This window comes from Hemicordylus capensis, chromosome 1, assembly GCF_027244095.1.
Source record: "Hemicordylus capensis ecotype Gifberg chromosome 1, rHemCap1.1.pri, whole genome shotgun sequence".
NCBI classification, from domain to species: domain Eukaryota; kingdom Metazoa; phylum Chordata; class Lepidosauria; order Squamata; family Cordylidae; genus Hemicordylus; species Hemicordylus capensis.
This window is the reverse complement of record NC_069657.1, coordinates 233,328,121-233,341,014: the sequence shown is the minus strand read 5'-3', so window position 1 is coordinate 233,341,014 and position 12,894 is coordinate 233,328,121. Positions and strand designations below refer to the sequence as shown.

The 12,894-nt window shown below is 43.9% G+C and overlaps 1 protein-coding gene across 3 annotated transcripts in view; it reads left to right on the top strand.

Annotated features, from left to right (window-relative positions):
• Positions 1 to 12,894, top strand: part of UBE2F (ubiquitin conjugating enzyme E2 F (putative)) — a 78,166-nt gene that overhangs the window by 6,269 nt on the left and 59,003 nt on the right. For all 3 annotated transcript variants that reach the window (XM_053283297.1, XM_053283298.1, XM_053283296.1), the window contains exons 4-5: positions 147 to 212; positions 12,094 to 12,161. In XM_053283297.1, coding sequence (XP_053139272.1) covers positions 147 to 212; positions 12,094 to 12,161 — 134 coding nt within the window. The remainder of the gene's footprint in view (positions 1 to 146; positions 213 to 12,093; positions 12,162 to 12,894) is intronic.

The window sequence follows — 12,894 nt, the reverse complement described above, 5'->3', positions numbered from 1 at the left end:
TTCTCTCTCCCCTAAAATAGATAGCAGTGCACGGCATTTATGTTGTGACATCATTTTCTAACACATGGCTATATTTTCTGATGCATATTAGTAAGGAAGCTAAGGAAAACCAATACATGTATTCTGATTTTAATATTTGTTTTCAGGTACATGTGAAGTGAACTTTCCTGACCCAAATAAACTCCATTACTTTCACCTAACTGTAAACCCAGGTAAGGTTTTAAAATATGTATTTGAAATTATGATGTTAACCTTAAGTGTGACTCTAAGCATTCAGTGCATGTGGCATGTTTATGAGGGGTGTGTGTGTGTGTGTGTGTGTGTGTGTGTGAGAGAGAGAGAGAGAGAGAGAGAGATATGGATATGTCCACACTAGGGGTGTGCATGGAACCGCCAACTGCGGTCCGGCACTGGGGTGGGGGGTAGCTTTAAGAGCGGCGGGAGGGTTTACTTACCCCTCCCGCAGCTTTCCCGCTCTGGCGCTGTCATTGCAAGAGTAATTGGGGCGGCAGGATAGCTCCCTGCCACCCCTTCCCCGCTGTTACTGTAAAAAACTCCCAGTAGTCCTTTGCTTCACGTCTCTGTGACGTGCGCGCGCGCAAAGGACTACTGGGAGTTTTTTTACAGTAACAGCGGGGAAGGGGCGGCAGGGAGGTATCCTGCCGCCCCAATTACTCTTGCAATTACGGCGCCAGAGCGGGAAAGCGGTGGGAGGGGTAAGTAAACCCTCCCGCCTCTCTTAAAGCTACTCCCTCCACCCGAACCAAACTGCCCAGGTCCGGACAATCCGGAGGCCTTTACAATGGCCCCCGGACCAGTCCGGGCCCATCCCTAGTCCACACCCTACTTTCAGAAGTGATCAATGGAAAAGAAATACAACAGTTAAGCAGGCAGAAAGAGTTTGATTTGATGGTTTAAGTTTTGATAGTTAAAAGACTGAAATATATTCTCGGAAGAACTTTTTTTTTTTTTTTTTTTGCTCAAAACATATCTGGATATGCTGCTGTTTGCGCCTATTTTGATATCTTATTGAAGATATATTATTTGCACACTCACTGCTTTTGTTCTCAACCGTATGTGTCTCTGAAACAGCAGCCATCCTTGCTCCAGGGCAAACTAGTTTAGAAGCTTTGGGGAGTTTCAAAAGCAGTTTCTAATATGGCATAACATTTGCTGTTCAAAAAAAAGGAAAAAAAGTATAAAGGCTGTGTGGGGATATGCAAATTTTTAACCTTCATTAAAGTAAATCTCTGGATTATGGACTTGTGTTGGCTGGTAGAGGTGCACACAAAGGAGGGTGGTAAATGGACCAACGTCCATCTCCACTTTTAAGTCATCCTGGAGAAATTTGTGCCACCACCCAAGAAAAGCTATCTGTTCTCATTCCGATGTGCTACAGGCATTATTTGAAGAATTGAATTGATTGTTAGCTATGAATTGATTATTAGCTATGTTAAAATTGCATTTTGAGGTAGTATGATTTGTTAATATTTTGCTAGCTTTAAAATGGTCAAACTTCTTTTCAAAAGGTGAGACTTACACTTCATACTTCTTGTGTACAGAACCCATGATTCTATATGTAGTAAGAATGTGCATTAAACAGGATTTGTGTTACAAGCTCAGTATGGAACACAAATGCCTGGAACATTCCCTCTGAACAATCAGTCAAGCCAGTTGTTCCTTGGTTTGAAGGGGGCTTTGTTTCAGCCCAAAACACTTGAAACGGCCCATTTCGAGTCAGAACATTCTGCACATCCCTAGTATATAGTGATTTAGGCTTACATTCTGCACCCAACTTCACTTTCTAGTTGATAGGATCACTAAGTGATATTTAAGTAGCTATGTGCTGCATTGCCATTTAGTTGACTAGGTGGATATTCGTTGGCTTTAACTGCTTGATGTAGGATACTTGATATAAACAATCAGTTCTTCCACAATGTTTTGATAAAACAATTTTCTTCATTGAAAGTTAGTTATACGATGCTATACAAGACACTCTAAATGAAAACATTAGTCCTGCTGTGCTGCTTGGTTTATTGCATTACGTAAATAAATATTTAACTATAAAACATAGCAGAAGTTAAAGTATTAATACCGTGATCTTCAAAGGTTTTATTTTCCAGAGACTGCTTGAAAGTTGCTTGGGGTCCCCACAGACCACTTAACACATCAAAGCACATAACTTTTTTGCACAAGAAGGCAGCATTAAATTCACTTAAGGGGGGGGAAGCAGTGTACCTCCTTCACCAGTCACCCCAAAATTAATTCAACATTTCACTCATACACTATGGGCAACTTTCTGAGCATTCAGTTTTTGCATGCTTAGGGTGATCTGCCATCAGTAGTAAAATTAAATGTGTTGTTTTTTTTTAAAAAAGCCCTGCCAACTCCCCCAAATTGAGCAACTCCCCCAAATTGAGCAAGCGAAACAGCACATACCAAATAGAAGAGGCGACACACAGATTTGCAGATAAGTTGATCGGGCAATCTGGGCAGTGGCAACTGAAGAAGCAACGCAGCAGGTAGAGGAAGTGGCGTGAAGATGTACAGCACACACAGAAGCTTTTCATTATGAAAGCTCTCATAGTATTGTATACTGGTGCCTGGGAGGAGGGAGGAACTCATCACACAAGAATTCTTGCAGGGCTGGTAATACAAAATGTGTCATGCAGGAAAATATCCTGGGTGTCAAAGCATGGTCGGCAAATATTGGGAAAGTATTTGCAGACCACTTTGAAAAATGCTGCACAAATGCATTAGTGATTCATCTGGAAATAATTTTCCAGATGAATTTGGTAGTTTTCATTTCTATAGCCTATTTTGATTGTGTGGTTTTTTGGTTTTTTGGATGAAAGAAATACACAATGTGTTCTTTAGCTTATGGAGAACATGTAATTTGATCCCACGGACCTTTGATCACCCAGTTAGGGAAGATCCAATTTCCGATAATGTACTTTATTGAATCAGTTGTGCTAGAGAAAATAGCAAGCACCAAAAATAATTCTCTGTAGCTTGAAATATCTTAGTGGTGATTCTTCACAATATGGGCTTTGCGCCTGCACAGTAGACCCTGTGGAAGGATTTCAAGCTCTTTGAAATGCTCTGAGGCTCTGCCCTTTGTCAGCAGAGTGCGCGTGGTATCTTCGGCAGCAGAGCATTACTTAGCTCAGTTCCTTCTCGACCACCATTGAACACTTCCCTTGGGATTTGCTCCTTGTCTTGGTTCCTAAAAGAGAAAAATTACAGTTTGCTTCATTGGTTAGCTTGACACTTCGGACTGTTTCTGATTTCTCTTTGCTTCACGTTTTGGTTTTGTTTCTAATGGACTCAAAAAAGACCTTCAAGTGGTACTCTTCTTGCCACAGGACCCTTCCCTCTTCTGACAAGCACAAAATATCTGCTTTGCCTCGGGGAAGGCCACAATAAGTACACGTAAAATTTGCTGCTCCTTTTCCAAACAAACTTGGAAAAGCAGGGAATTACAACTGAGGTTGTAATTTACAAACAGGCTCTATACCTATCGACTCCAAATGCTGTGTTCCTTGTTATCACCAACACTGACATTGGTGCTGTCAAAGTTGGCCTTAACTTCAGGGACCTCCCTATCTGCTGTTGTTCAAACCTCCTTTAAGAAACCTAAAGATGTCTCCAAGGATGGACATAGACGTAATAAAAAACACAAACATTGAGAGGAGGATTATTCTCTATCTAAACATTTAAAGATTTCCTTGATGCCAACCTTGACATCAACATCCCCAGCCTTGCGGACCTCTCTCGGGCCTATCTCTCGGGCTGTGACACCCCCTTTCCTTTCAACTTGCCATCTTATCACATCCAACACCTGGGTTGCTAAGAGTCTCTACTTGCTATGTCATAGATTCCCATGCAACTTCCCCTTTTCTGGGAATAAAACACACCCTCTCAATTCATAGGTTACTAACAGAAGTTCAAGAACTATTGTCCAAGGGGGGTGATAGAACCTTTTTTGCATAAGCACCAACGGGCAGGGTTTTATTCAAGGTACTTCCAGGTGCCAAAAAGGGATGGTGGTCTTCTTCCATACAAGATCTATGCTCCCTTAATGATTTCATCCACACGAGGAAGTTCTGTATGCTTACTCTTCAACAGCTCCTCCCTCTTGGTGGAAGAAGAATGGCTAGCCATGCTAAACCTTAAAGATGCCTATTTCCACGTGGGAATTCAACCAAAACACAGGAAATTCCTACGGTTCTCTGTGTGGAATCTAATCTTCCAATATACAATCCTCACTTTTGGTCTCTCCACAGCTCCTCACATCTTCACAAAATGTGTGAGCACAATTATTGCACATCTCGGAACAGAGGGCATTTCAATCTACTTATATCTAGACAATTGTCCGATCTCCTTGCTGTACAAAACCTTGCCACTCAGATCCTGTCTGTGCTCAGCCTTCTGGAAAACCTTAGCATGGAAGTGAATTGCGAAAAATCTGTCCTAGTTCCACAGAAATCCCTATCATATATAGGCACAGTTTTGGATGCAAGTATGAAGCATGCCTTCCTACTGGAAGAGAGAAGACACTTAAACTTACATGTGATTCAAACCTTCAGATTCAACACTGTCCAGGAGGCCACAATCCATCCAGAGCTTCTTGGGTCTCATGGCTTCCTGCACAGTGACTGTTCACTACTCCAGACTATGTATGTGGCGCCTTCAATTGTGGTTCTTCTCAAAGTTCAAACTGAATGCGGACAGCCATGAATGCAACTCCTACTGTCACAGATAGTATTAGACTCCCTCACCTGGTGGACTCTGCCTCAAAACCTTATGATGGGCATGCCTTTTCACCCACCTACCCCAATGGTAACCATGACTATGGATACTTCATTAAAAGGTTTGGGCACCCATTGTTCAGGACTTCATGCACAAGGCCTCAGTTGTCACTCCACACAAATTTTCTAGAACTCCTGGCAGTACTTTTGGCCCTGAAGTCCTTTTTCCCCATCCTGAGTGGCAGCACAGTCAAAGTTCTCCCAAACAACATCACCACTATTTTATACATCATCTGCCAGTGAGGCACAGTCTCCTCTCTTTGCAGCCTATCAATTCAGCTTTGGGACTGGTTCATAAACTATCAGATATACCCTCTAGCCCTTCACACAAAGGGCATCGACATGCTAGTGGACAAAGTCAGCAGAAATACAAACCTCTCCTGTCAACACGAATGGGAAATGAACCCAGACGTGCTCTCCGATCTCTTCCTATGCTGGGGGACTCCCCAAGTGGACCTCTTTGCAACACATCTCAGCAAGAAATACCCCCCTCTTCTGCTCTCTAGACACCTTCCAAATCCCCTAGAATTCTCAACTAATACTACCTCTTCCCACACTTTCCACTTTTATCCAGAGTTGTAAGCAAAGTTCTATAGCACAAAACAAAGTGCATAATACTCTTACTGAGTATTGTACTGAGTGGCAAGTAAGGCTTTGTCCAGAGAGGAGACTGGATCGTCTAGATGCTGTAGTAGCAGAGACAGCTGTAGTTCTCCCTCTAGGGGCTGTCCCCTGGCCTCCATTGCCACCTCCAACAGCGTCCCAATCTCCTCTCTCAGAACTGTGGATGGTTCTGTCATCACAGCCTGAGAACACTAAACATGACTGGCTTGGAAATGTAACTTCTAGACAACATCTTGCTTCATGGCCAAAAAGCTTCCATTAGACGTAACTACACCTATAAAACCAGGAGAGCTGGTCTTGTGGTAGCAAGAATGACTTGTCCCCATAGCTAAGCAGGGTCTGCCCTGGTTGCATATGAGTGGGAGACTACATGTGTGAGCACTGTAAGATATTCTCCTTAGGGGATGGGACCACTCTGGGAAATGCATAAGGTTCCAAGTTCACTCCCTGGCATCTCCAGATAGGGCTGAGAGAGACGCCTGCCTGCAGCCTTGGAGAAGCCACTGCCAGTCTGTGTAGACAATACTGAGCTAGATGAACCATTGGTCTGATTTGGTATATGGCAGCTTCCTATTTTCCTAAATAGAGACTTGTGAACTACACTAAGGCGAAGGGGTTTGAACAGACTAAGGCCTCTGTATGCCAAGTCTTCCTATATTTATCATATGAGCCTTTCTAACTCATCCATCAAGGTCCCATGTGTCAGCCCTATCGGCAGTCCACTCAGTCTTGGACACAAAAACCTTCTTTTCCCACTCCAACTGTAAAAGCTTTTTGAAAGGGCTTAACAACCTCTACCCTCTGGTAAAAAAGCCAAATGAGCCCTGGAATCTGTCTTTAGTCCTCTCGATCCTCACAGAACCCCCTTTTGAGCTGTTATCCTCAGCCCCTATTAAGTTGCTCTCCTTTAAAAGAGCTTTCTTAATTGCTATAACTACAGCTAGGACGGTTAGTGAACTAACAGCCCTAAGGGCTGATACTCCCTTTACCATCTTCTTTCCAAATAACGTTGTTATGAGAACTGACCCAGTCTTCTTGCCCACAGTTGTATTGGATGTCCACATTAACCAGGTCATCGTCCTTCCTACCTTTTTTAATGCACCCAGAATGTTTCCTCCACTCCTTGAACATTCGGAGGGCGTTCCTCTTCTATCCGGACAAGACCAAGGACTTCAGAAAGTCCACTGGGCTATTCATAATGTTTGAATGTACTAACAAAGGCCAACCTGTGTCTTCAGAAGAGACTTTTGGAATGGTTGGTACAGCTTATTGTCACCTGTTACAACAAATGGGTGGTGATAAAACCTCCTACCACTGTTAAGGCCCATTCGTCAAGAGCTAAAGCCACCTCTGCTGTCTGGAATTGACTTTGCTGGGATTTGTAAAGCCGCTACCTGGTCTTCCAACTTGCCCTTTGTAAAACATTACACCTTGGACATCCATTCAGTGGCTGAGGCTCTCTTTGGGCAGGCAGTGCTTAATAAAGTACTGTAACTTCACATCCTGAGATGCACCTCCTTCTAGGAGAGCTCGTTAATCACCCACTTTGTGAAGGATACCAGATCACCACTAAGATAAACAGGTTATCCACTTTTAATCTTTTATCTTTTGGTAATCAAGTATCATTCACAGCCTCCCCACCTTTCAGATGTACATGCCTACCCATTCTGCTCAGCAGCTGTTCAAGAAGTGAGCTATGTAGCGCTCTGCTGCCAAAGATACTGAGTGTGCTCTGCGCACGAAGGGCAGCACCACAGAGCACTTTGAGGAGCTTGAAATCCTTCTGTAGGGACTATTGCACAGGTGAAAAGCTGATGTTGTGAATGATACTGGCTCACCAAATGTTACAGGTGAGCAGCCTGTTCATTGCTATCATGGCAATGTAGTTGCTTCATTTGAATAATCCCTTTAGGTGAATAATTCCTTTAGATGAGTGTCATGCTTTTGGAGTGTATAAGAGACCGAATGTACAGTCATCCCTCACCACCTGCAGGGGTTCCGTTCCAAGGAAATCTTGCACTTGGCAAATTTGTGGTTGGCGGGCCATTGAAATCAATGGCAAACAGGGTTAGGGGAACTGTAGTCGCAAAAGGATTGCAAAATACACTAAAAATAGAAAAAAAATCACCATGAGCCAATAAGAGGAGTGAAGGGGAGCCCCCCAATCACCCCCTAACCAGCAAACTCCCTTGCCAAAAAAATCAGGCTAAGCCACAGATACTCGGGCCGCTTTTGGCGAGACCTGCTACAGTTTCCCAGTCGTGGATACTTAAAAACATGATTGGGGAAACCCATGGTTTGTGAGGGATGACTGTATTTTTCACTAGTAACAAGTTTAGACTTTTGGTATTGCATCAATGAAGCCACTAGATGTCGTCAGAGTAAGAAATATCAATGAAGCTTGATTTGCAATATAAATCTTAATTTAGTTCTTGCTCAATTTTTCCTCTTCAGTCTTTATTATGCAGGGTGGGTCATAAAGTGAAATACAGACATGGGGGTTGTCATATTTAGGCTGTTCTCATGTGCAGCCTAACCCAGGCTAGGGATGCCCAGCCTGGTTTAAGCTGCACGTGAGAACTTCCAGAATTGGGCCTGATCCTAGTGGGGCAGTGCTTCCTAGCCCAGCTTTTTAGCCCGGTTGTAACCAGAGGTTACAATCTCTCCCTTAACCTGGGCTACTGAATCGTCTGTTTACTGGGGCTATGTTTAGCCCCACCGGTCACAGAGGTGTGTGCCTAGAGACAGGCGCCTGGGGGAATCGCCCAATGCATCATGCGAGCCTCACAGTTGCCTCCGGAACTGCGCGCTATGCCAAATGGCACTGTTCATCTGAGAGCGTGGTCTGCACTTCCCAGAAACCTCCAGTCACTCATCTGGGGGGGGGAGGTGAATGTAACTAGCCTCCCCCCCCACCTGCCCTGTCATGTGAACGACCTCATAACCTTGTGTGAACAACCTCTACACTATATTACAGGTCTACTTCTCAAAATTTATATATTTAAAATACTGCCCATAAAAACTGATGAACCTCTGCAACAAACCAGTACATTGTTCACATGTGGTTATTCTGGATCAGTAGATCCAGTAGGTGGTTATTCTGGATCAGTAGATTACTCATTTGGCCTCTTAGCCCCTAATTCTTCTGTCTCCAAACCTCCCCATGTCTGGCCATTTCCATCCTGCCAAAAGCTCATGACCCCATTTTGACATACCGGCCTTTAACTCCCTGCCTCCTTACCTCTACTTCTTGGCTTCTCAGCCTATTTCCTGATGTGTTCTCTTTCCTTCATCTGTGCTTCTTCTTGTCTCCCTTATTTTCTCTATTTTCCCCTTCCTTCCTAGAGTACAGTCTTGACAGTGCTTTCTCCCCACTTTACATATTTGTTCATAAGCTGCCACCAATAAGAGACAGCTGTTCTGTCCAAAGAAAGACTATAAACTATTCTGCTAACAAAATACTTCTCTCCCAGTAGATGCATTTTACAATTCCCATCTTCCACCTTGTCAGCTGGAAAATGTATGAACATTCTGTGACATCACAGCAGTTCAACCAGTGAAGCAGCAAGAGGAAGCAACAGCCCATCACAGAGGAGGTGGATCAATGTGACTTGCTGATATATCAATCCCATTCAGTTTTATTTTTTAAAAACAAACTATTTAGCGAACAGTACTAAATAGATATGCTTCTTATTACATATGGCAGAACAAACAAATCTGACTAGAGACATGTGACCAGGGTGCATTATTCCACCCATGTGGGTGGTGGTTCTAAGTCTGTTTGTGTTACTTCCGTGTAATTCAGCTCTTATGAGGTGACAGTGACATTCAGATTTTATCTTAACAGAATCTTTCTACATCTTGTCTTTTGAAGATATCTGCCACAAAACACTCAGTTCATTTGGAGCATTGGTCAGTCCTGAGAGTGAAACCTAGAGCATTTTCCTGCAGATGTGCATTGCAAAGTGAGATAGCAGTGAGCAAGCTGTCTTTCAGGAAAGCTTGTCTCATTACTAATCTTAGTGTTGAGGAACCCCTCAGTGGCGTAGCCACTATTGAACAAGGGGGCACAAATGCCTCTGGGCTACCGGGGTCTGGCGGCCATGATGCTCTCTTACTCTCCTCCCACGCCCAGCTGACAAACAAAGCACTGGCTGGCTGGGAATGTGAGGTGGGGCCCCTTGCCTGCTCCCAGTCAATGAAAAAAGTTCTGGCTGGGAGTGGGTGAGGGGCTGCATTTCCTTGCTTCCCACTGTTTTCTACACTCCCTGCGTCCGCATGAATCCAATAAAGGGGTCATTGCTAATGTGGGTGAGCAACAGTCTGTCTCTGGGCCGCTGCCAAGCATGCTACTCCCCTGGAACCCCTGATTATCTAAGAAATGCCAGAGTACCTGAGTTGAAAGCCATTGAGATGTTGACTCATTTGAGAGAGATCAGTGGAGGTAGCACACCAAACACACCTGTTCTCATCTGCACACACAATAATGCCGGTCGTGCAAGCTGTCTTTGCTCTGATGATGATCTGTAGGTAGCATCCAAATTACCATTCTGCTTGTGCAAAGGGAAAGGGATGATTTTCACTGATACCTGCCTCAATGCTACTTGAACATGGGTCCCTGAGAGTCCACCAAATCTCAGGGGTATATCTTTGGGAGACCTCAGAAGCAGTAGAAGGGTTGTGTAGGGGGATCATGCCCCTCCACTTGTGCAAGCAAAATGTTGATCTGGAGCTGCCCAAAATTTTTTATATTTTACATATGCCCTAAACAGCTTAGGCCCTGGATATTTAAGAGAACGTCTTTTTTGCCATGAGCCCCACCACCTGTTAAGATACTCTGGAGAGGTTCGTTTGCGGTTGCCGCAAACTCATTTGGTGGCTTCTCGGGAACGGGCCTTCTCTGCTGTTGCCCCTGGACTTTAGAATGTGCTCTCTGTTGAAATAATAGCCTCCCCATCTCTGGCAACTTTTAAAAAGGCATTGAAGACACATTTATTCACCCAGGCTTTTAATTAGATTTATGGTTTTAAAATCTTTAATACTGGGTTTAAATGTTTTTAATGGCTTTAATTGTAAACCTCCCAGAGATGCACATTCTGGGCACGGTAGAAATATTTTAAATACATAAATTAAATAAAGTGAAAATTGATGTATCAGCAAGTCACATTGAGCCACCTCCTCTGTGATGGGCAATAAACTGCCTGTTGCTTTCTCCTGCTGCTCCACTGGCTAAACTCCTGTGAGATCACAGAAAGTTATACATATGGTGTGGTATGTCTCTTGGGTGTGCTCCTAGATCCAAAACTCTCTCTGGTTTCTCATAGGGGTGTGCACGGAACCGCCAACTGCGGTCCGACACTGGGGTGGGGGGGTACCTTTAAGAGCGGTGGGAGGGTTTACTTACCCCTCCCGCCGCTTTCCCGCTCTTTCGACGTAATTGCCAGAGTAATTGGGGCGGCAGGATACCTCCCTGCCGCCCCTTCCCCGACGTTGCTGGGAAAACTCCCAGCAACGTCGGGGAAGGGGCGGCAGGGAGGTATCCTGCCGCCCCAATTACTCTGGCAATTACGGCGAAAGAGCGGGAAAGCGGTGGGAGGGGTAAGTAAACCCTCCCACCGCTCTTAAAGGTACCCCCCCCCACCCGAACCGGACCGCCCAGGTCCAGACCGGTCCGGAGGATATTTCAATGGCCTCCGGACCGGTCCAGGCCCATCCCTAGTTTCTCAGGTTGAGGCAGTGGCCAGGAACATGTTTTATCAGCTTTGGCTGATACATCAGCTATGCCCTTTCCTGGAAGTGTGTGTCTTAAAACAGTAGTACATATGCTTGCCTACTGTAATGTACTCTTGATTCCGGGCTTGACTACTGCAATGTACTCTACGTGGGCTGCCTTTGTACCTAGTCCAGAAACTGCAACTGGTACAGAATGCGGCAGCCAAACTGGTCTCTGGGACAGCCCGGAGAGACCATATAACACTGACTTTGCACTGGCAGCCAATATTTATTATTTATTACATTTCTAGACCTCCCCATCCAAAGTGATGGTTATTACCTATAAAGCCTTTGACTGCTTAGGTCCAGGGTACTTAAGATAGTGCCTCACCTGTCATGAACCCTGCCACCTATTAAGCTCATCTGGGCAGGTTCGGTTACAGTTGCCACCGGCTCGGCTGGTGGTGACTCGGGGCCAGGCCTTCTCTGTGGCTGCCCCAAGGCTTTGGAATTCACTCCCTGTCAAAATAAGAGCTTCTCCATATCTTGATTGCTTTTAAAAAGACTCTTAAATCACACCTGTTTTCTCAGGCTTTTAATTAAAACAAATTTTAAATTGTTCAATTGGGTTATTTTGTGAAATTGTGTTTTGTTCTGTGAATTGTTCTTGTTCTGTGAAATTGTGTTTTGTTCTGGTTTTTTATATTGTGATTTGGATTATGTACAGCACTTAGAGATTATATATCTAACAAGTGGTACAGAAATATAAATTAAATAAATAAATAGGGTTACATTAAACTTCTAGTCAGAGTCTGGCACATGCTAGTTGTCAAAAATGTTCATGATCTCAGCTTAGGGGAGACAGCAACAACTTTTCTGTGATGTTGCATTTTTTTAATATATTATATATTTCATGTTATATATTTTATATATTTCATTTTAACAGATGAAGGTTATTATCAAAATGGAACATTTCAGTTTGAAATTGAAGTTCCTGATGCTTATAATATGGTGGTAAGTAAAAGTGTTTAATACTTCTTGAGTTCCTATCTATGCTAGTTTGCTACTTCAAGTAGAAGTCAGGTTTTTGTTATATTATTATTATTATTTATTTGATTTCTATACCGCCCTCCCAAAAATGGCTCAGGGCGGTTTACCCAGAGAAATAATAAATAAATAAGATGGATCCCTGTCCCCAAAGGGCTCGCAATCTAAAAGAAAAATAATATAGACACCAGCAACAGCCACTGGAGGTACTGTGCTGGGGGTGGATAGGGCCAGTTACTCTCCGCCTGCTAAATAAAGAGAATCACATTTATTTATTTAAGACATTTAATATACCGCCCACTCCGAAGACTCCGGGCGGTGCACAACAACATGCAAACAAGCAACATTAAAAATTACATTCTAAATTAAAATCTAAAATAACTACCAAAGTACAGAAAAATAAACTACAGGGTAAAAGCCTGGCAAAAAAGAAAAGTCTTCAGTAGCGATTGAAGATAGGTAAGGAAGGGGCTAGCCGGATCTGTAGGGGGAGAGAGTTGTAAAGGAATGGGGCAGCAACCGAAATCAGGGACTGACAGAAGGGCCATCTGAGATGATCTAACCGGACGGGATGTAACTGGATGGGAGAGGCGGGTCTGTAGGTAGACAGGCGCCAGGCTCCGCAAGGCTTTGAAGGTCAGAACCAGGACCTTAGATTGAGCTCAGAACCGAATAGGCAACCAGTGCAATGACTGTAGGA